The 24,140-nt window shown below is 40.5% G+C and overlaps 1 protein-coding gene across 7 annotated transcripts in view; it reads left to right on the forward strand.

Moving 5' to 3' along the window:
* The window catches only part of KMT2A (lysine methyltransferase 2A), an 88,181-nt gene that overhangs the window by 39,274 nt on the left and 24,767 nt on the right, over positions 1 to 24,140 (forward strand). For 3 of the 7 annotated variants that reach the window (XM_048827291.2, XM_048827293.2, XM_075122254.1), the window contains exons 6-26: positions 1,384 to 1,448; positions 3,158 to 3,529; positions 4,257 to 4,330; positions 5,176 to 5,304; positions 6,248 to 6,361; positions 9,617 to 9,763; positions 10,041 to 10,136; positions 11,354 to 11,474; positions 12,678 to 12,791; positions 13,332 to 13,445; positions 13,564 to 13,748; positions 15,230 to 15,403; positions 16,276 to 16,386; positions 16,739 to 16,812; positions 17,254 to 17,447; positions 18,462 to 18,568; positions 19,277 to 19,414; positions 21,292 to 21,450; positions 21,760 to 21,877; positions 21,975 to 22,053; positions 22,338 to 22,498. In XM_048827291.2, the coding sequence (XP_048683248.2) occupies positions 1,384 to 1,448; positions 3,158 to 3,529; positions 4,257 to 4,330; positions 5,176 to 5,304; positions 6,248 to 6,361; positions 9,617 to 9,763; positions 10,041 to 10,136; positions 11,354 to 11,474; positions 12,678 to 12,791; positions 13,332 to 13,445; positions 13,564 to 13,748; positions 15,230 to 15,403; positions 16,276 to 16,386; positions 16,739 to 16,812; positions 17,254 to 17,447; positions 18,462 to 18,568; positions 19,277 to 19,414; positions 21,292 to 21,450; positions 21,760 to 21,877; positions 21,975 to 22,053; positions 22,338 to 22,498 (2,846 nt within the window). The remainder of the gene's footprint in view (positions 1 to 1,383; positions 1,449 to 3,157; positions 3,530 to 4,256; positions 4,331 to 5,175; positions 5,305 to 6,247; positions 6,362 to 9,616; positions 9,764 to 10,040; positions 10,137 to 11,353; positions 11,475 to 12,677; positions 12,792 to 13,331; positions 13,446 to 13,563; positions 13,749 to 15,229; positions 15,404 to 16,275; positions 16,387 to 16,738; positions 16,813 to 17,253; positions 17,448 to 18,461; positions 18,569 to 19,276; positions 19,415 to 21,291; positions 21,451 to 21,759; positions 21,878 to 21,974; positions 22,054 to 22,337; positions 22,499 to 24,140) is intronic. The other 4 variants (XM_048827295.2, XM_075122255.1, XM_048827292.2 and 1 more) reach the window with 3 other exon arrangements.

Consider the following 24,140-nt stretch of genomic DNA (forward strand, 5'->3'; position numbering starts at 1 on the left):
TTGCGTTGAGAGAGGAAGCCCTGGGATTATAGGTGGAGATTTTCTCATTCACTGTTTAGAAGCAGAGTTGACAGGCTTTGAAGGGAATCCCTTTTGTTTAGTCTTGGCTGGTGTTGGGTAGAGGTAGGTAAAGGACAAAAGAAAGTAAAATTGCTGGAGTATTTTTGCTCTGAATTGTGGACACCCCTTCTTCTCTACAGCTCCCCCTGCCCTACTCCACCCCCCAAAAAACTTGAAAGAGGATTGTAAGGCATGTGATATAGGAAAATGCACTGATAATAATTGCAGGCAACACCTGTACAATAATTGCAGGCAAGATTGAAATGTATTTTCTCAGATAATATGTAGAGAAGTGGATTTCTCGCTGCATATGATGTTTCTCCAGTGTGTCTTTAACATGCAGTGAAGGAAACTCTGGACACTGGCTGAAAATGTAACTTTTTTTTTCTTGATCCTTTTGATCAGTTTATCTAAACATTTTTGTGTACAAACATCCCTGGATTTGGAATTTTCCTTCCTCCTTTCTGTAGTCTCTGCATTAGACTGGTTTTACCAGCCTGGATAGTCTGTTTGTTTGAGAAGGCAGCAAGTAAAGTGGCAGAAGTAAAGATTGTTGTGATATAAAGGCTATTTATAAAGTATAGCTGTGAGAATTGCTGCATAGCATGCATCTGTGTGAAAACAGTCTGCAGAGTACAATCTGTAAGTAGTCTGTCTCCAAGCAGGTTTGCCCTGGCCCTGGACAAGATTTCAAAACCCGGGGTCCTGCTGCAAGAGCTAAAGGAGAAACAAACGTTAACTGAGTAGACAACAGATATTGTATTCTTAATTTTACATGAAATCTAGGAATTTAAGTTATGGCAAAATAACAACTTGATGACCTTGTCTCATGCCACTCTGTATAAATGAAGGAGCAGTTCCCATGTGGGAAGGATTCCTTTCTTATGAACCAAGTCCAAATTAAGTCACCAAATGGTTGGACCCACCCTAATTAGCCTTAATCAAAATTCAGAGAACTTGCAGTTGATGGATTTGACATTGTTTTCCAGATCTTTTAAATGTATCATGGGACTTCTATGCCTCTCAAATCCTAGTATATGAGAAAGGGAACTGATAGAGATATCACCATGATGGGGACAGAGCCACTCCATTTCTTGTGGCACTATTCACATACCTTTGCATTGGATGATTGTAGTTATTATGAGCCAAACAGAAACTCTAGGATTCCTTAGCCTTAACACTTTTGAAGAAAAAATGAATGGTTCAAAAATGGTAATGGGAATATTGACTGGAGAAAAGGCTTTTTCAGCAGAAAACCCTGCTGAAGGGTGCTGCCGTCCTATATCAGTTTCTGATTGTTCCAATGTATCCCTTTCATCTCAGGATGAGGAAATGCCAGAATCTGCAATGGATGCCTTCAAAGGCCTATCTCCAGAAGCAAGCTAAAGGTATGCAGTGTGTATAATGGACCATCCTTTTGGCAGGCCACAACTTCTAGAATCATGGTGCTATATAGCATTTTCATTCTCCAAATCTCTAGATTGCCTTCCTTTTTGTGATTTTTGGCTGTTATAATGAAACTTTTGATACATTTCCTCTGCACTCCATTTTTAACTCCCTGCATGCTAAACACTGAACTCTTAAAAGTGAGTGTCTTGGCCGCTGTAAGCTTCTCAGGCTAAGTTGCTGAACTCTTTGAACTTGCTGTGCAAAATTTCCTTTTTTTTCGTACAGTTAAGGTAAGAAGGATCCATGTCATGCTACAGAAAGATTGAATACAGAACCAACTTACTAGAACAGTGGTTGTAGCATAGGATATTGAACATGTCCATTTGACTGCCTATGTCAAATGGACAGTGCCTTTTAGAGCACTGAGCCACTTTTTATGCCAAGGAACTCCAATATGAGAGTTCCGAGAACAGAATACGTTTTGTTCCTTGTTTGTATATAATTGTAAAATGAGATGGGTGGCTTGAAATCACATAATTGCATCTGACTTTTATTTTATTTGTGCCTTTTCTTCATAGGAACATAGCTGCCATATTGGGTCAGTATCTGGGCAGGATACAGCCCAGTATCCTGTCTCTGACAGTGGCCCATACCAGCGCTTCAGGGGAGGATACAGAACAGGGCAATTCTGGAGTGATCCATTCCTGTCTTCTGTCAGTCAGAGGTTTAGGGTCACCCTCAGTGTGGATTTGCATCCATGACCATCTTGGCTAATAGCCATTGATGGACCTACCCTATGGGAACTTTATCCAGTTCTTTTTTTGAATCTAGTCATACTTTTGGCCATCACAACATTCCTTACAATAAGCTATGTGAACAAGTACTTCCTCTTCTTTGTATTAAACCTGCTGCCTATTAATTTCTTCAGGTGACCTCTGTTTTTTGTATTATAGGAAAGGGTGTAAATAACACCTCTCTGTTCATTCTTTTCGTTCCATTAATAATTTTATAGACCTCTATCAGATCCCTCCACCCCTTTATTAATCTGTTTTCTAAGATGAACAGCTCTAATCATTTTAGTCTCTCCTCATATGAAAGCTGTTACACACCCTTGATCATCTTTGTTGCTCTTCTCTGAACCTTTTCCAGTCCAACTGTGTCTTTTTTTGAGATCAGGTGACCAGAACTGGACACTGTTTGAAATGTGGGCACATCATGGATTTATACAGTGTCATTATAATATTTTCATTTATTTTCTGTCCCTTTCCTAATAGTTCCTAACATAGCGTTAGCCTTTTTGATTGCTGCTGCACATTGAGCTGTTCTCAAAGAACTATCCACAGTGACTCCAAGATCTTTCAGGGCTTGTAACAGCTAATTTAGAACTCCTCATTGTATGTGTATTTTTGGGATAATTTTTCCAACGTGCATTACGTTGCACTTATCAATGTTGAATTTAATTTGACAGTTTGTTACCCAGTTTTGTGAGATCCCTCTGTAATTCCTCACAATCAGCTTTGGACTTAACAATCTTTAATAATTTTTTATAGCCTACAAATTTTGTCAAATCACCATTCACCCCCTTTTCCAGACCATTAATGAATATGTTGAACCCGACAGGTCCCAGTACAAATCCTTCAGGGATCCTGCTGTTTACTTCTCTCCATTGTGAAAACTGATAATTTACTTCCTACCTTTTGTTTCATAGTTGTGAAAAAGAAAGAGAAGAAATCCAAGACCAGTGAAAAGAAAGAGAGCCATTCTGGGAAGAACCAAGTGGATTCTGGACAGAAACCAGCTCCTCAGACTGTTTTAGCAAAAGAAGATAATGCCTTGAAGAAGAGCAGTGAACCTGCCCGAAAGCCAAGTGAGGAGAAGAATGAAGAGGGAAATACATCTGTCCCAGTGTTGGAGTCCAAACAGGTCACTGCTTCTGGTGCCAGAAAAACTGGCAAACAGGCACCCCAGCCATTGCAAGTTCCCCTTTGTCAGCCGCCTAGCTCAGGACCACTGAAAAAAGAAGTACCTAAAACCATCCCTAGCGAGCCCAAGAAAAAACAGACACCCCAACCAGAATTAGGTAAATGAACAAATGTAATGAAAATAATCAGTCACTTGTTCAAAAACAAACTAAAAACTAGATTATTTTGTAACAACTGAGAGTCTTGTATATTGAATATTAAACATCATTGAACAGTATAAAACTGGAAAATATTTTATATACTGGTGGTATCACTCTAAAATGTTTTGGGAGATGTTTGTTATTTAAATTGAATTTCTTTACATTAAACTTAATATGTGTGTAGGAAGGGATAAGGATGTCTTATCTTTATGTTTGAGTTTCCCATTCAAACCCTGGTAACCTTAAAACAGAGTTTTATAGTGTTTAGTTAAACTTTTGTTATTATCCATAAGTGGCACATCACAGTAGAGTGAAAGTGCTAAACAAAGAAGAGAATCCCTACCTGAAAAAGTGTAGTCTAACAGATATGGACTGTTACTATATGGGCAGTTTTGGGGCAGTGTGTCAGCATTGCATATGTTGTGCTCTGGGGAATCAGGTGGGTTTTCAGGAGTGTTTTGTGGGGAGTGCATGTTTGCTGTGTTGTTTAGGAGGCTGCTTAAAGCATAAATGGTGGTGTCTAGTCACTAAAAAGAGATAAGGGAGCAGTTGGGAGTAAAGATTGGGCAGATCAGGGAGCAAGACCTAAAATATCTTTTCCTCAAGTGCATTATTTCTCTTCTGTTTCCTGGAAGTGGTTATTCATTCCAAGATCTAAATATGTCATTTTTCTTTCCTTCCCTAGGCATAGAGCAAAGCAAACAGAAGAAAGTTACTCCCCGTCCAAGTTTCCCTGTGAAACAGAAACCAAAAGAAAAGGTGAGATTATTTTTTTTACTACATATTCAGCAAATTACAAGAATTTCAAACTTATTTTCTATTGTCAAATACCGGTGTGCAACCCTAACTTACCTTGTTGTGGGCTTTTCATGATTAGGTAAAGTTATTACTGTGAACAGCATTTTTAGAATTAAACCCAACCAGAATTAAATTCAGTTTCTTACCCCTGGAATGTCAATCTAAAACAGACTTCAATTTGATTGCTATCATGTTTCTGGATCCTTTTAGACACTTTTAAAGGAAGAAGTTTCCATTACGTGTCCCAAGGGCAGAGTTTGCGGCTTCTTACCCTCCAGACAAGCCTTACAGATGTAAAAGGCTCCTCCTACCTCCATCGTATGAAGTCCGCAAAAGACATGACATGCATTTAAGTCATAATTGATGCATGTCAACTTGTTTGACTAAGAAATCTAAGTAACTGCAAAAATGAGTTCCATTTTAACTAACAAAATATGAACAATTTTAATTTTTAAAAACAAGCGTGATGTTTCCTTTGAAAAACAAATGAAACTGCCCATTTTTTAAATCCGTTTAAAAAAAAAAAATGGAAAAATTTGTGTAGACATTGATTACCCACAGAGCTGCCACACCATAGTAAGTTAAATATCAGCATTACAACAAGCATAATTCTGTGTATAAAGTGCTCTAAAAAGGGTTTGCAAAACTGATCATCTGCTTCCACTTTCTGTAAGAACCTTAGTTCTGAGATGCACTCAGTCTCTTTGTATAAGAATTATCAAAGATTTGTTTACTCTGGTCAGTCCTTTCTTAAAATAGTTATTTGGGGTTGGAATAAATGCAAATGTCTTTTTTTTCATCTTTAGGAAAAACCTCCTCCAGTCAACAAGCCAGAGAACAGCACACTAAATTTGCTCAGTACTCTGTCAAATGGAAGCAGTTCCAAGCAAAAGGCACCTACGGATGGAGTCCACAGGATCAGAGTGGACTTCAAGGTAAAGGGGTCAAATTATTATAGAAATATTTTGAGTGTAATTGGCTGTAAAATAAACATTGGAGCTGTTTTTTCCCTCAGGAATACTATTCTTGACTTTTTAAGTTAGTGATGTACTGTGGTATGCTCTATCCTAAGATGGTATCAATAGGAACCTCAGTATCTCTCTGAAAAGTTTTTCTGCTGTTGGAAATTTTTCCATCTTCTTTATTACAACATCAGTGTTGGATGAAGAGAGTATTAGAACTTTAAACAGTAATTCTCAATCTGAGAGCAAGAATGGATGGACAGGAGTAACATTGTCAAGGAAGTAATTTCATCAAGGTGGAACTGTAAAACCACGACAGCTACTTGAGTCAAGAGAATTTGGATATTCTGTTAATCCTGTGTTATTCACAGCAGCACTGGGATATGTTTGGGAGTTTAACAGTTGAATTTTGCATCTTTTTTTTACATTAGTCACTTAAATATATAACATAATCATCACTTTCCTAATCCACCCTGGGAGTGGTGGTCTCTCTTCTCAAGCCCCTCAAGAAAAGTTTTAAAAGCAGAGGGTGTACTGAGGTCTTATATTACTTAGACTTCATACTTTTATAAAATATATTACAGTAAACTGTGAAGTATGGTCAGATTAATTAAAACAGAATTGTGAATATTAGTGTATAAAGTACACCTTGTGATATGTTGTTCTTATATTCACTTACTAATACACAAACCTGTCAGTTACAGTGGGTCCACTCATTAGCAAGAATTAGTAAGATGTGATTTCTGTTTTTAATTTATGTTATATTACTTGGACCTAAGGTATAAGCTTTTAAATGTTTTGAAACTGAAGCTGCTTAGGTACGCTGACTAACAGCAGTTGTGCAAATGTTGTGCTATACTTTTTTCCTATTGTTGCATTTTTCTTTTGTGCTTGATGTACCCTTTTGTGCTTTCAGGAGGATTGTGAAGTGGAGAACGTTTGGGAGATGGGTGGGTTAGGCATTCTGACCTCGGTACCTATCACTCCCAGAGTGGTCTGCTTTCTCTGTGCCAGCAGTGGACACGTGGAGGTAAAGCATCTTGTTCTGCTGTTGATCTTAGAATGTTTACAGGCACCAAAGTATTCAGCAATTGTGTATGCATTTCCTTTTTTGTGAAATCATGTAAAATGAGGAAATTCAGGCTAGAAGCTGTAACTCCATCCTTTGCTAACCCCGTTGTGTCCCACAGTATCTAAACACAGGGTATACAAAATCAGCTACTGTTTGAAGAGTTCTGTAGTCCTCCAAAAGAAGTGATCGGATCTATGTTAGGTATTAGGGTAACGTTTTTAAAAACACCTAAGTCCCGTTTTCAAACATGGCTTAGGAACACAAATCTCATTGAAAGTCAGTGAGACTTAGATGCTTTTGAAAATTTTGCCTCACAGGTATCTCAGCCTGTTCAAGGTTGCATGCAGTAGGGGATATGTTTGTCCCTGAAAAAATGCCTGTTGTGCTTTGTGACCACCTAGACACAACAGGGCACCAGTTGAAACTTCTGAGTAGGGCTGTCAAACGACAACAAAAATTAATCGTGCAATAACTTGCGCTGTTAAACAACAATAATAGAATACCATTTATTTAAGTATTTTTAAATGTTTTCTACATTTTCAAATGTATTGACTTCAGTTACAACACAGAATACAAAGTGTACAGTGCTCACTTTATATTTATTTTCGATTACAAATATTTTCACTGTAAAAAAAAAATAGTATTTTTCAGTTCACCTCATACAAGTACTGTAGTGCAATCTCTTCATCATGAAAGTTGAACTTACAAATGTAGAATTAAAACTGTTTTATTTTTGAATGCAGTTTTTTTTTCTGCAATGTAAAATTTTAGAGCCTGCAAGTCCACGCAGTCCTACTTCTTGTTCAGCCAATTGCTCAGACAAACAAGTTAGTTTACATTTGCAGGAGATAATGCTACCTGCTTCCTGTTTACAATGTCATCTGAAAGTGAGAACAAGCGTTCAGATGGCACTCTTGTAGCTGGCGTTGCAAGATATTTACGTGCCAGATGTGCTAAAGATTCATATGTCCCTTCATGCTTCAACCACCATTCCAGGGGACATCTGTCCATGCTGATCATGGGTTCTGCTTGATAACAATTCAAAGCAGTGTGGACCGATGCATGTTCATTTTCATTATTTGAGTCAGATGCCACCAGTAAAAGGTTGATTTTCTTTTTTGCTGGTTTGGGTTCTGTAGTTTCCTCATTGGAGTGTTGGTCTTTTCAGACTTTTGAAAGCATGCTCCACCCCTCGTCCCTCTCAGATTTTGGAAGGCACTTCAGATTCTTAAACCTTGGGTCGAGTGCTGTAGCTATCTTTAGAAATCTCACTTTGGTACCTTCTTTGCCTCTTGTCAAATCTGCAGTGAAAGTGTTCTTAAAATGAACATGTGCTGGGTCATCATTTGAGACTGCTGTAACATGAAATATACGCAGAAGCGGGTAAAACAGAGCAGGGGACATACAATTCTCCCCCAAGGAGTTCAGTCACAAATCTAATTAATGCATTATTTGTTTAACGAGCATCATCAGCACGGAAACATGTCCTCTGGAATGGTGGCCAAAGCATGAAGGGGCATACAAATGTTTAGCATATCTGGCACGTAAATACCTTGCAATGCCAGCTACAAAAGTGCCTTGCAAATGCCTATTCTCCATTTTCTGGTGACACTGTAAATCAGAAGAGGGCAGCATTATCTCCTGCAAATGTAAACAAACTTATTTGTATTAGTGATTGGCTGAACAAGAAGTAGGACTGAGTGGACTTGTAGGCTCTGAAGTTTTTAACAAAAAAAACCAAACAAACAAACTACATTTGTAAGTTGCAGTTTCCTGACAAAGAAATTGCACTACAGTACTTAGAATCATAGAATATCAGGGTTGGAAGGGACCCCAGAAGGTCATCTAGTCCAACCCCTTGCTCGAAGCAGGACCAATTCCCAGTTAAATCATCCCAGCCAGGGCTTTGTCAAGCCTGACCTTAAAAACCTCTAAGGAAGGAGATTCTACCACCTCCCTAGGTAACGCATTCCAGTGTTTCACCACCCTCTTAGTGAAAAAGTTTTTCCTAATATCCAATCTAAACCTCCCCCACTGCAACTTGAGACCATTACTCCTCGTTCTGTCATCTGCTACCATTGAGAACAGTCTAGAGCCATCCTCTTTGGAACCCCCTTTCAGGTAGTTGAAAGCAGCTATCAAATCCCCCCTCATTCTTCTCTTCTGCAGGCTAAACAATCCCAGCTCCCTCAGCCTCTCCTCATAACTCATGTGTTCCAGACCCCTAATCATTTTTGTTGCCCTTCGCTGGACTCTCTCCAATTTATCCACATCCTTCTTGTAGTGTGGGGCCCAAAACTGGACACAGTACTCCAGATGAGGCCTCACCAATGTCGAATAGAGGGGAACGATCACGTCCCTCGATCTGCTCGCTATGCCCCTACTTATACATCCCAAAATGCCATTGGCCTTCTTGGCAACAAGGGCACACTGCTGACTCATATCCAGCTTCTCGTCCACTGTCACCCCTAGGTCCTTTTCCGCAGAACTGCTGCCTAGCCATTCGGTCCCTAGTCTGTAGCTGTGCATTGGGTTCTTCCATCCTAAGTGCAGGACCCTGCACTTATCCTTATTGAACCTCATCAGATTTCTTTTGGCCCAATCCTCCAATTTGTCTAGGTCCTTCTGTATCCTATCCCTCCCCTCCAGCGTATCTACCACTCCTCCCAGTTTAGTATCAACGTGTATGAGGTGAATTGAAAAATACTATTTCTTTTTATACAAATATTTATAATAAAAAATATACACTTTGATTTCAGTTACAACACAGAATACAATATATATGAAAATATAGAAAAACATCCAAAATATTTAATAAATTTCAATTGGTATTCTGTTTAACAGTGCCATTAGAACTGCAACATGGGTGCTTAAAGTGGTTTATAAAAAGAAAAGGAGTACTTGTGGCACCTTAGAGACTAACCAATTTATGAAGTGAGCTGTAGCTCACGAAAGCTCATGCTCAAATAAATTGGTTAGTCTCTAAGGTGCCACAAGTACTCCTTTTCTTTTTGCGAATACAGACTAACACGGCTGTTACTCTGAAACCTGTCATAAAGTGGTTTATGTGTGTGAATTCCAGTGTAAAATATTTCAATGCAAATACTTGTTCTGTGAATTCTAAACCAGAATTAGAAACAGAATAGGGAGCAGTTGGGTTTGGTTGGGAAGTCAACAAAGCGCTTGACATGCTGATGTTTTTCCCCCTTGTAGTTTGTGTATTGTCAGGTCTGTTGTGAGCCTTTCCACAAGTTCTGTTTAGAAGAGAGTGAGCGCCCTCTGGAGGACCAGTTGGAAAACTGGTGCTGTCGTCGTTGCAAGTTCTGTCATGTATGTGGGAGACAGCACCAGGCCACAAAGGTACTCAGAATAACAAATGTGACCATTTTGAGAATGCTGTTTTCTTTGCCAATCAGTTCACTACTTCCAGGAACTCTGTTTAGCTTAATTTATCTAAATCATTTAGCATAGGACTGGATGTTTTGTGGGCTTAGTATTGGGATAAAGAACCTTTCAGTGCATGTGATAGTGTAGTATTGTCATTCTGGTGAATTCAGATTGACTAACTTACATATGACCTATTCCTGGAACACTGAATATTGAATCTAGTGTAAAATGGATTTTTGCATTTCTGTAGCAGTTGTTGGAGTGTAATAAGTGCCGAAACAGCTATCACCCTGAGTGCCTGGGACCAAACTACCCAACAAAACCCACCAAGAAAAAGAAAGTTTGGGTGAGTTTGCTCTGCTTGACTTATGTTCCTTAGGAACTACCAGCCAAAGCTCAAGCTATTCAATCTGCAGATCTTTTATACATGACAGGGTTTCTTACACTATGACAGAATTACAAATTCTATGTATATCCTATTAAAGGATGCTTACTGTTTTATAAGGTAAATTTGGAAAAAGTTTTATTATTAAAGGCTGGCTTTTGAATGCTCTCATGGTGAATGAACTCTCTAGCACTGTGTGAATGAAGAAGGGCAGGGATACAAGAGGAGACACAAAAAGAAAAGGAGGACTTGTGGCACCTTAGAGACTAACCAATTTATATGAGCATAAGCTTTCGTGAGCTACAGCTCACTTCATCAGATGCATTCAGTGGAAAATACAGAGGAGAGATTTATATACACAGAGAACATGAAACAATGGGTGTTACCATACGCACTGTAACGAGAGTGATCAGGTAAGGTGAGCTATTACCAGCAGGAGAGCGGGGAGGAAAAAACCTTTTGTAGGAGACACCTGTCTTTTAGCCTTAGTTTGCTCAAGAGGATTCATAATGAGTGCACAGGGGCCAGGGAATTCCCTTATATTAGTAAGTAAACACACAAGTTTCCATTCTGACGTTATTGTCAGTGGACACTGGTATGGTGATGGGTGTGAATGGGATTAATGTGCTAGACTGTTTCTTGTATTTCAGGTTGTTAGCTCTTTGGGGAAGGGACTGTATTCCTCTGTACAGTGGCTAGCACATTTTGGATACTACTGTAATATAAATAAAAGTGTTTTATGCTGCTATACCTATGGCTTTGTCAACTTTCTACATTAGCCCCTCATCTAAAACAAGAGGTTGTACAGAATGTCTTAAGAATTTTGTACTTGCCAAAACCATGGGTTTTTTTTTTTTTTTTTTTTTTCAAATTAAAGAGAGGTTTGAGATTAATTGTACCACAATTTCTAATGGCAAAAGTGCTAGACTGAAGCATATTTTCTGTTGCATGGTCAGCATTTTACCATAAGGAGGGAAGCATCTTCTCTGCTGCCGAAGTTGTCTGAAGTGAGGGAAATGCCTAGCCATAGAACATGGACCCAAAGATGCATATATATGGGATTTTATACACACATCCCCCCCCCGTTAAATAATAAAAATTGCGAAATGGATCTTTAGAACCGTCAAAAGATAGCAAAGATGCTAACTCCTGTCAAATCTCTGTGTCCCCTCTTACAGATCTGTACCAAATGTGTTCGCTGCAAGAGCTGTGGTTCAACAACTCCAGGCAAAGGATGGGATGCACAGTGGTCTCATGACTTCTCACTGTGTCATGATTGTGCCAAACTCTTTGCTAAAGGTACGGAACGGCTGAGGTTGCAACATTGTTTACGGTGACTGTAGTTTGAAGCTATTCTCAAGGGGATCACAACCATTGTAGGGAAACGTTATCACAGAACGAAGTGAGGCCTATGAGGCAGCCGAGCAGTGTTGCTGATTCCAAGCTGTAGTGTGCCACCCCAGTGTCATGGCCAAGAATCCGTGAAATCATAAACCAAGGAAGCTCTTGGGATAGGAAATCAGGGAAAGCAGGGTTGCTTTTTACAGTGGTTAGCAAAGAAAAGTCAACACTGCCTCTTAGTGACAGAGTTTGGGACTTCCATATAATAAGCACTATAAATTGTTGCAAGGTTTATTTCAGAACTGTTGTCTAAACTAAAGATCCTTACAGGAGTGGAGAAGAGGGTACAAATAAATCAGGCCGTGACCCTACGTACAGCACTGCATAGGTGCAGCGGAACTGGTACAGCTGTGCCAGGGCAACGCATGCGGTGAAGATGCTCTATGCCGATGGAAGAGAGCTCTCCCGTTGTCATAAAAAAAACCTACCTCCACGAGCGGCATAAGCTATGTCAGCAGGAGACGCTCGCCTGCCAGCATAGTGCTGTGCACATGAGTGCTTATGCTGGTGTAATTTATGTCGCTCATGGGGATGTCATATTCACACCTCTGAGCAACATAAGTTTTGCTGGCATGGGCTGCAGTGTAGACATAGCCTAAAAAACAAATACTTTGGGTTAGGTGACCTCCTCCTCCTCAGTCTCCTGTGTCAGTTCAGGATCTGAATCTAAGGGGTATGGATGATATGGGGACGGGTAAATGACTAGACCCCTGGTGGGAAATTGAGTTTATCCCACTTTCCAGATTAGCAGGATAGGTTTTTCTGTTTTATTTTGCCTGTAGAAGTATATCTTTTTCTCGTTCTCACTTTTCCCTACAAAGCTATCTGGTCAGTCTTTTATTTTGTTACAAGTCTTGCAATAAAGGTAAAAATGAAGTGCCTCCTTATAGTGGAATTGTAAGACCCACATGGATTGTAGTTTATTTTTGTAGGCATTCTTATTTTTTCTGTGTGTTGTAAGGGTAGAAGTAGCAGCAGTTTGCATTTGGGCGGGAGGTTTCAGTGGGTTTGCTTCTCAGCAATATAGTAAGTAGCCAGCCAGCCTTTGTGATGTGTATGCAGCAGCTGGAATGATGATTGAAGGTCCTGGCTTATTTACAGGAAACTTCTGCCCACTCTGTGACAAGTGCTATGATGACGATGACTATGAGAGTAAGATGATGCAGTGTGGGAAGTGTGATCGCTGGGTCCACTCCAAATGTGAAAATCTTTCAGGTGAGGCAAACTGTCTTCACTACTCAGCAGGCTTCCCTTGGTCCCTGGGCAAGTAATATGGATATATGGAAACTTTTAATGCATGGGTGTTGCCACTAGACTAAAGGGATCAAATTTTAGACATTTGTCACTACTGGAGTGTCTGTTTAATTAAGCCACTGTGTCTTGTGGGCAGTATTTTAAGAAAAATACTGATCTTCCTACAGTTGAACCCATGTTTGATACTGACAGTTTTCCGCAAATTTTGATATCCTGCTTCACAAGCTACCTAACGTATTAGCACCATAGCTGAGTTTCACAGTTACCCTTTGTGCAAAGATCATAGAATATTAAGGTTGGAAGAGACCTCAGAAGGTCATCTAGTAGTCCAACCCCCTGCTCAAAGCAGGACCAACCCCAACTAAATCATCCCAGCCATGCCTTTGTCAAGCCGGGCCTTAAAAACCTCTAAGGATGGAGATTTCACCACCTCCCTAGGTAACCCATTCCAATGCTTCACCACCCTCCTAGTGAAATAGTTTTTCCTAATGTCCAACCTAGACCTCCCCCACTGCAACTTGAGACCATTGCTCCTTGTTCTGTCATCTGCTACCACTGAGAACAGCCTAGCTCCATTGATTGTTGATGGGAAAGACTGGGGTATGTCTAGACAAAGTAAGTGTGGTATATAGAGTGGGTCCTTTATTTATATATATATTTTTTGGCCTCTCCCTTTACCCCTCCTCTAGTTAAGCAGCTCGGGTTATGTTTGTTATATTTTTTTTGTCTCCAGATGAGATGTATGAAATCCTCTCTAATCTTCCTGAGAGTGTGGCATACACCTGCATTAACTGCACAGAGCAGCACCCTGCCGAATGGCGGCTGGCACTGGAAAAGGAGCTGCAAGTTTCTTTGAAGCAGGTTTTAACAGCCTTGTTAAATTCCAGGACTACCAGTCACTTACTACGTTACAGACAGGTGGGTTCACCTCTGTGTGGAGCACAATTTTATGAGTTGCCCATCTTTGGATTGGGTTCTACTGTTGCTACATGTCTTCTTTGGGAAGTTGATTCATTATACTTGATAAACCACAGTATATGTAATAACGTTTTTATTTTATATGGTAATCTACATAGGTAGACATGAAGGATATGTAATCTTTAAATTAGTGTAGGACAAGTGGTGTTTTAGGGAGAGGGGGAATTTGGGACTTCAACAGCAACAATGCCTCTCACTGAGGGTGGAGACTTTATGCTTGTAAGAAGTTGTCAGACTTGGGGAAATGAATTTGTGTTCCCACCGCTGATCACCCCCCTTTGCATGTGAACAAGCTGCTACTTGCGCCCATGCTAGGAAGTGTAATAAATTGTAAAAATGCTTGCAGACGTGCAGGAGAATTACCCCTGTGTAGTTCACAAAGCTGGCTTTTATGAATTGGGGCTTGTTGCTGCTTAAATTCAGCAGTGAAATATTGGAATGTATTCATTTTAAGCTCTGCTGCTGAATGATTTTGCTTTCCTGTCCAGACATCATCATGTGTGCGTGTTTTTTTGCCACAGTTCTGGGATAGTCTCCCTTTCGTGCCCATTACAGTTGAACTGCAATAATGGGATAATAAAATATCAAAACTTCCCACATATGCTTATCATTTCCTGGTGAAGTGACACTGTGGAACTACATTATAGGGCAGTGGGAGTTTAGGTCTCTTGTTTTGTATTCCCTACTCTGCCACTGTGCAACCCAGGATAAGTGCCTTCTCCATTCTGCCTCATTTTATCCTTCTGTAAAATGGAGTATGTTTACTTACCACACAGGATGACGATAGGCTTAATTAATGTTTATAAATCACTTTGAGGAACAGCACTGTACAAGTACAAAGTATTATGTGAAGGCAGTGGTGTTCCGCAGGCATGTATTTGTGTGGCTGCATTTCTGAATGGTCTGAAAATTGGTCCAAAACTTTGGCAGCTTGCCAGAAAGTTATTTTGTACAGCACAATAGGTGAGCATGTTATTTTGGATAAAAATGATAGGTTAATGCCTTAAGAAGGAGTCTAAATTAGACACAAAACAGAAAGAGATAATAAACAGGAGGGTGTGAGCGAGGGGCAAGAATAAAGATTGACCGTGAAATAGCAAAGGGAATTATTATTGTAGATTGCACAACATTTTAGTTCTTCGGTGAATTGTTTTATAGAATTTGGTGACCATGTCTGAATGAGGAGTAAGGGTAGAAGTCAGCAGAAGGAATCAGTTTAAAAAGAGACATTTTCCCCATTTATTTTTTTGAGGGGGACTCAGAGCTTTGTCCATTTGAGCCTACTGTTCTTACTACTAACGTGACTGTTTTGTCACCCTATCTTTATTTCTGCAAGAAAAAGTTAGCGTGTTTAAGTGTGACTTACACTCAATATAACGCTGAATATAGAATGTTTGACCTTTTCCTTTTAATGTTAACAGGCAGCCAAGCCACCTGATTTAAATCCTGAGACAGAAGAGAGTATCCCATCCAGAAGTTCTCCTGAAGGTCCAGATCCTCCTGTTCTAACAGAGGTCAGCAAGCAGGAGGAGCAGCAGCCTCTGGACCTGGAAGGAGTGAAAAGAAAAATGGATCAAGGAGGTTACGCTTCCGTGGTATGTCAAAGTTAGGGGGTAACATCTCCTTCTTGTTACAATTGCTCAGTTATAATAAATACCCTTTTCTGGTGACTATAACACCATCTGTTGTGAAGTAGCTCATAGAATGCCTAAGTCCTATCTTTATTGAACAAGGGAACTTTAAAAAATATTAAATATTAAATAATATTAAAGGGAAACCTTTAAAATATTAAATTTACACCATTTTGTTACATGTTCTTTTACACTGAGAAGGCATTTGGTTACAATTGTTACAGTTGCTGGTGGAAAAATCTATAGCCAAGAAAACAGGAGAGGATACCTTTGTGTGTTACTTCTAACTAAATATATGTAGTCCAGTGACTTCATTGATTTTGCTTTCACCTGAGTTCTCTGGAAATTAATTATTCATATCTGGAAGGAAGAAAGTTTTGGGAGCAGTATATGTACAAATGATAATGTAACTGAATCGGCTTGCTCTGTAGGGAACCAGCATTGAATAATGTGCTAATCTTACCAATTTTATTTTTTTCAGAAGCTTTTTCATTTTAAGATAGTCTTGCCTTTGAATGTATGTTCTATTTCCACTGCAACCACATGCTGTGTGTCTTTAAAATAACCGCAAAACTTGACGAAGACACTGTATAAAACACTTTGATTTTGCTTCTCTCGGTGTTGGGTGAGGGAATGTTCCACATCACTTAAAAGCAACCTCACCAGTCAGTTCGCAAATCAGTGTGCGACTTGAGGTGTAAAGGGGGCAGGATCTGACCTTTTGAGGAGCAGCATCCCATTCAGTGCGGGCTTACCGTGTGGACTAAGGATTTGGAGATGTCGCAGGTGTGCAGAAGAGGGTAACATGCTGATATGAACTGTGTGTTTTCTTGTAGTTGGAATTTAGTGACGATATTGTGAAGATTATTCAAGCAGCCATTAATTCAGATGGAGGGCAGCCAGAAGTTAAAAAAGCTAATAGCATGGTCAAGTCCTTCTTTATTCGGGTGAGGAATATAGTTTATTTTTAAATGCTGCTTTCTATGTAATGATCTGTTTTTAAAAATAAAAAATAAAAAAAAATAATTGTCCATTGATTCCCAAACTTCCAGATTAGCTGTTTGTGCTGCCACTGGAATTCAAAGAGTTCATCACATTCTGTGTACTTAGCTTCTTTCTGGTTAAGCTTTTGGTTGGCTGTCCTTGGGAACTAAGTAGTACCTTGGCAGAGTTCTCAACTTTAATGAAGTCTTCTTGACTAACCTGAGATCTGCACATTTCCTGTGGATCTTGGATGAATTTCTTGGATCTTTTCATTAATATTTTCTTATATTCTAATCTAGCATTTTTTTATTTCAGCAAATGGAGCGTGTTTTTCCATGGTTCAGTGTAAAAAAATCCAGGTTTTGGGAGCCAAATAAAGTAACAAGCAAGTAAGTAACTGTTCTGCATCCAGGATCAGCACCCTGCAGTTTGTCAGCTGTCAAAGCAAAAAAGAACAAAACATGCTGTTACTTAATAGTAAAAAAACAATCAGATTCCCAGATGGGTTTATTGGATGCATTTTGTGCTTCTGAAACTGAGAGACTAAAAGCATGATATAGAGCCTGGTTTAGTGTGTGCTGATGTGGTGTGAGCTGCCCTCTGTCTAGCATAGCCTTCATTCTGTGTTTATATCATCCCTGAAGGAAACAGACGACAGCAACACAAATGTTGAAATGTAACTGATTGGTAGTAGTGATTTTAGTTGAGAGCATATACAGGTTTTAAGTGTTGAAGGGAACTGTAACTGGATACAGACTATAGGTTGTTTACAGTGTCCAGGTCACTCGGTAGAGCCAGGTCTGACAGTTGACTCCTCTTTATGTTTTCAGCAGTGGGATGTTGCCGAATGCAGTGCTGCCCCCTTCACTTGACCATAATTATGCTCAGTGGCAGGAGCGTGAAGAGAATAACCACACTGAACAGCCCCCTTTGATGAAGAAAATCATTCCAGCTCCAAAACCCAAAGGGCCTGGAGAACCAGATTCACCAACACCGCTGCATCCGCCGACACCACCTATCTCTAGTAAGAAACCAGATCCCTGGACAGATGGCCCAAACCCTGGTGTGCCCATCCTTCTTCAAAATCTTGAGAGCCAAGGGGCAGACTGCATTAGCTCCACATAGGGACTTGTACATGTTCATTCTTTTAGAGAACTCTTGGGTGTATTTGAACAATCTGTGAATGGTTTCATGATCTCTTGCAAGTTCAAACCTTATCAAGCAATCAGCATATTTGCTGTTTTGCCAGAGCTGATTGAGGCACATCCAGGATCCTGGCAGCTCCACTCAAATAAACTGGGCACACGGGCCGACTGTGGGGAGAGGAGAAGAGGGCAGCAGGACATAGGCGGCTGGGGTGGGAGGCAGGGAGGAGAGTGGCAGGGACATGATACAGAAGGCAACCTGAAGTTGCAGAGCAGTGCCAAAGGCAGAAGAAGAGTGGCTCCATTAAAGACACCAGGAGCTGCAAGGATAGACACCACAAGCAAGACCAAAGGAGGTTCCAGTTGGTAATGGGAGCAGCCCTATAGCATGGTACTGTTGCACAGGAAGCCTCAGCCGTTGGGGTGGTGGCTGTCTTTTTTTCATCTTCTTTTCTCTCCCTGCCCATGAGGAGGATTAGGGGACTAGGTGTGAGACCTGACATTCTACTGGTCCCTCTACCTGCCTCTTCTGGGCCAGGAAGAGACAAATACATAGAAGTGCCTGGCCTGAAAGGAGGCTGTGAAGGAACACCTTAAAATAACTTAACCTGAACAGTTGTCTGGGATTCCTCTGCTGAGCCATGGCCACTATCATTTTCATTTCTCCCCAGAAAGTAGCCATGCAGCCCCTGAGGTCTGCCTTACTGACCCTGCTCTTTGGTTTAAAACACTCAGGCTGGTAATGAACGCTGCATATGGTGCTATTTGACTCTTCTACATTTGTGCACTTAAAACTCTTAAACTGAGAAGTTTTCTAAATAAGTATTTCCCTCCCCCACTCTCTCTTTAAGAACCAGTTGCCAAGAATAAACATTTTTTCTTTTTGCTGTAAGGCTCTGATAGAAGCCGGGAGGATAGCCCTGAACTTAATCCACCTCCTGATGTAGAAGACAACAGGCAGTGTGCACTCTGTCTGAAATATGGCGATGACAGTGCTAACGTAAGTACCTACACAGCTTTCTCTCTATAATAGTGACAGACTGTGACACTGGATGTACTTTTGAGCTGCCACTGATAACAGGATAGATGCTGACTGATTTCTCTGTTCATAGTTTAATATTAAAGTATTATTGCTTGCCTTTTTCTTTAAGCCTGGTTTGTTCTGATCAAGAGTGGTTTGGTTTTCATTCCAGATTTTAATTTTTTTTTTTTTTTTTTGGCATTTTAAGAGTCACCCTTTTGATATGAGTTCACCAAATAATGCATGGAGGGAAATTATGAGCTGCACTCATTTCCGATGATATTTCTGATTCTGGGACGCGGAAAGAAAACCTGTAGATATAAAAGTTTAATTTTTCAGCTTCCAATACCACATTGAGAACTATGGAGCATGTAACAGGTTAAAATTGGAGCTTAACTACTATTTAGGCTGTCCTTTTTTTAAATTGAGATTAGTGCTAATTTGCTAAACTTCCTTTTTGGGTGGATTGAAATCCAGTACAAGTGGAAATCTGCTGAGATCCTTTGTGCATTGCTGTACCTTAGGATAGTGGTTTTCAACCTTCGTTGAAATGTCTAAGATTTTGAAAGGAGTGCACACATCCCGTCAAAATTTTTAGGGGTCTGCAAATGAAAAAAGATTGAAAAGATGAAAAACCACTGTCCTAAGGAATCTTTGAAAAACTACTTATTGCATGTTTTTCTTTAGGATGCTGGACGTCTCCTGTACATTGGCCAGAATGAATGGACACATGTAAACTGTGCTTTATGGTCAGCAGAAGTGTTTGAGGATGATGATGGGTCTCTGAAAAATGTACACATGGCTGTGATCAGAGGGAAGCAGTTGGTGAGTATAAGCAAATGTGGCTTGGTTAGGGTTGAGACTGGAGTCCATCTAAAGAATTCTTGTGGGGTTTTTCCCTCCTCTCCCTTCCTATTATTAATCTGATTTCTGATTTTAAGTTTTATCACTGTCTGTAACATAGAGTATGTTCCCCAGCTAGTCCTTAGGCTGGCTGGCATTTGAAAACCTACTTTTCCTCCTGATGCAGTGTGAGCTCCTGGTGTGGAAAAATGTTGGAGACCAAAGGGTTAATTTGCTTGTAATAGGAGGGCAACACTTTATGGACTCAGAATTTTTCAGGGGAATCTCCCATGAACAAATTCTTTGTGAGTTCAGCACTTTAGAACCATGGCTTTTATTTTAAAATAAATAGCAGTGACGAGGGATGTCAATTGCACGGCTAAATGTTGCACTAAAATATGAAATATATAACTACATGCTTCAGAGTAACAGCCGTGTTAGTCTGTATTCGCAAAAAGAAAAGGAGTACTTGTGGCACCTTAGAGACTAACCAATTTATTTGAGCGTAAGCTTTCGTGAGCTACAGCTCACTTCATTGGATGCATGCTATATATCAGGGGTTCTGAAACTTTATTGCACTGCAACTCCCTTCTGACAACAAACATTACTACATGACCGCAGAAAGGGGGATTGAAGGCTGACCCCAGCCAAGCCCCAATGCTCCAGGCGGAGGGGCCAAAGCTTGACCCCCACAACCTGGGTTTGGGCTTCAGCCACAGGGCTTGGGCCTGAGCCCCAGGCCCCAGCAAGTCTAACACCAGCCCTGGCAACCCCATTAAAATGGGTTTGCAACCTGAACCAGTTTGAGAACTGCGGCTATATATAGTTAGGACTTTCTGGTTCATCTCTGTCTCCATTTGCCTTGATTCTAGTGAGGCTTGGGTAAGAGAAAAATGCTATTCCTAGATCAAAATTCCAGGATAACTGGGCTGAAGGGTGTTAGTTCAAAATAAGTTTTTGACTAAGCCGAAATGGCTGCTTGCCATTTGAGGATATTCATAAAATCCAGTGTAGGTTGCAGAGGAACAGCCGTGTTAGTCTGTATTCGCAAAAAGAAAAGGAGTACTTGTGGCACCTTAGAGACTAACGAATTTATTTGAGCATGAGCTTTCGTGAGCTACAGCTCACTTTACTTTTTAGAGCTCTCACGTACAGAGAGAGCCATATAATAAACTCTGCAAAAGGTTTTTCTAAATTCTGACCAGACTTGGAAAATGGAGTAACCTTCTTATTGTGACACAGTGGCTGCTTTCTTTCTAGAAGAAAGGAAATGGGGCTGAAGGCAATTGCATAAATCAAATTGAAGTAATTTGGCCAAATCTTGGTATTGCATCATTTCTCCCTAAACAATGGTTTTCATATTAAAGCTTCAAAAATAGTGATAAATTGTGCTTGTATTTTGGTCAGCAGCAAGCCCCACAGGAGAGAGTAGTTGCCATTTCTAGGTCAGGGGTGCACATGAACAACTTAGTTGTGCAGGCTTCATTCAAGAATACCTGTGTGGTTCTTGTCCTGAAGGGTAAGCAAGATGGCATCTCTGTGGATTTTGAGGGACCCAGAGTTTAGGTGGAAATTAATATGTTCTTCAGGGAATTTTCTTCTTTCTCCCCTGCAAACACAACACCCCCACCCCGTTTCCCCCTCCACCCGCCTGCACATGTGCGCTCTGTCTCCTGTGGATGGGTTTTTGGGTGTGAGCCTATGCAAAATAACTCATTGTATAATTTTTGACTTTCATTAGCACAAGCTCATTCAAAGTCTAAACCCCTTTTTCGTTCTGTGAAAGAAACAAGTGATAGCGACGTGATGATTTGTTCAGAAATGCGTCTTTGTCATTGTTCCACGCTTCGGCTTTGTAGAGATGCGAGTTCTGCCAAAAGTCGGGCGCCACAGTAGGCTGCTGCCTCACTTCCTGCACAAGCAACTATCACTTCATGTGCTCCCGAGCCAAGAACTGTGTCTTTCTGGACGATAAGAAAGTGTACTGCCAGCGGCATCGCGACTTGATCAAAGGAGAGGTGAGATCACACACTCACACCCCTTTTTGTCTAAGGCTTGGGAGAACTAGCAATCAGCATTTTTATTTCTTAAAAGGTTTAGGTGAATGTGTCCTTCATGAGAGTAAGGACCTGACACACTAGTGGGGAAGAGAGGTTAGTGATGTGACTAAGCGCTCTGAACAGGTGGGGCAAGTGCTGTATAAATCTCCACACAGCTCCATCTGAGAGACCAAATCACGTATCCATTGAGCGAGACTGTGTGAAACATGCATAATGTTTCCTTTAAAATTAATATGTTGCTTGCGGGGGGGGGGGTTCTTGCTCTAGGTGGTACCGGAGAATGGGTTTGAAGTTCTTAGAAGAGTTTTTGTGGACTTCGAAGGGATCAGTTTGAGAAGAAAATTTCTTAGTGGCCTGGAGCCAGAAAACATCCACATGATGATTGGTAAGGCCTGTGTCTCTTGGCATTTGTTCTGTCTTTTGGTGCTGGAATCTGATCTCCTCTCTCTTCTAGAACTCTTCTTGTTCTCTTTCTGGTTTAGGTTCAATGACTATAGACTGCTTAGGAATTCTGAATGATCTGTCAGACTGTGAAGACAAGCTGTTCCCCATTGGTTATCAGTAAGTACAAACTGTTTCATCATTGAGTAGATCTTACTGTACTTCTTATCAGTCAAGGGCTAGATCCATAGGTCTTTATTCAGGGAAATTTCCATTGAAGCTTTTGGTAGCTTGCTTAAGCAAAAACTGCTCAAGAACCTTGGGGTTTGGCTGGAATGACTCCAAATAGTACAGGAAGCATATAGCCTCCAGAGTTTTGAGAAGATGAAAACTGAAGACAGGAATGTGGAGGTCTCTCTCTACATTAGTGACAATATTTATTTTATTTTCTAAATATTTTCCAGGTGTTCCAGGGTGTACTGGAGCACAACAGATGCTCGGAAGCGCTGTGTGTATACTTGTAAGATCATGGAATGTCGACCTCCTGTCATAGAGCCAGATATCAATAGCACTGTAGAGCATGATGAGAACAGGACCATTGCTCATAGTCCAGCACCCCCAACAGGCAAGTTTCTTAAGATACTTTTCTAGCGGCAAATCCTCTGTATATTTTTTTTTTTCTTCAACCGCATGGCTCATGATTTTTAGTAAGCAGGTGAGGGATATTCCAAAAAGTGAATTTTTTGTCCTGTGCGTTCTTGGACATAGAACTTGACACAGAATGCACTCTGTGCTGCAGAAGTGTGCTCCAGTATCTTATGATTTTATTTTAAAAAATTGTTTCTCGGACTCATGGTTGCATAGGTAATCTTGGAAACGTGAACCCAAGCTGATGCAGCATTGCCTTCCAGTCTTCAGATAGCCTGAAACAATAGCTCTGGGAGTTGTGAACTGACCCATTTGTCACAGGGGTGTTAACTCTGAAACCGAAATTATGCTTTAAATGTCAATATTGGTAAATATTTCACTGCTGTTAGTTTTAGCAAAATCACCTAACTGCTATGCCTGTTCCATAATTCCAGACTGCTTCCTACTCTTCCACAGATGCTGACAGCCTCAGTTACCTCCTTCCAAGCTGTCAAAACCTCCAGCTTCACTTCCAGACAACTTCTACAATGCAGTTATGCGTTGTCAGTACAAAAACCTGCAGTATATTAAAAACATACACAAAAGGGCGTCTGTCTTATTATTTTAGGCACCTCTGACAAAAATAAAAAACAACCTGAAACAGCTAAATGCACCAACAATCTCCAATAAAATTCCTCTCCTCTTCAAGCCGTACATCCCCAAAAGCCTGAGTATTCAGATAAGCCTTGTATTGCACCTTGAAGATCAACTGAACCTAGTTGTTCTGACCTAGAGTGAGGATAGCTCCCAAAACAATGAATCTCTCTGAAAATATTCTATCACCTTGGGGCTCCAGTTCAAGTCTCTCTTAATCACAACTGTGGCAATATTGCCGAAGAAGAGACTGTTTTTCAGGTAGGCAGGTCCTAGGCCATTTAGATCAAAAACAAATTATATACATCCTTCATTTAAATACAGTTGCCACAGAATTTCAAGTTTTCTGCCCCCAGACTGCTGCAACAGAACCCTTTGAGCCTTGCTGTGGAATTGAAATCAATCTTGCTGAAGAATACATGGGGACTTTGACTGTAGTGCAAGTCTATGGACAGAAGGGAACAGTAAGGGTTTGTCTACACACTGTGGCAGTGTGCACTAGACTGGTGTAAATTGCAGGATGATCCAAAGCATTGCTCTGTAACTGCCCTGTGTAGACACAGCTAATGCTTTCTAAAAGGTTCCTAGTGCATGTTAGTACTGTTTCAGAAAGAACTACGTCAGCGGGCACTGGATACCTTTTCGAGTATGTCAGTAGGGTCTACATGGGGCAGTTGGGGCACACCAGAATATATACCCCTCTGGTACGCATTGCTTCACTGAATACCTAAGTAGGTGGTTAGAGCCAAGGCTTGGGAGTCAGGAGGCTTTCTTATTACTATAGTGACAAAGGTGTTCCTGGGTCTTTATTGACATGTAAAAAAACAAGGTCGTTGCCCCAGGACAAAGTATTAGTGAAGCTGCCACATGGGTGGGTCATAAATTAGTTTTATGTTGTGTGTTTTTTGTCGTAAGTGTTTCAGCTGAAAAAACGTATTTAGGAGAGAGAAATTAGACTATTACTTCCTGAGGATCTAATACAAGAT

This window comes from Caretta caretta, chromosome 22 (assembly GCF_965140235.1).
Source record: "Caretta caretta isolate rCarCar2 chromosome 22, rCarCar1.hap1, whole genome shotgun sequence".
Classification (NCBI taxonomy): domain Eukaryota; kingdom Metazoa; phylum Chordata; order Testudines; family Cheloniidae; genus Caretta; species Caretta caretta.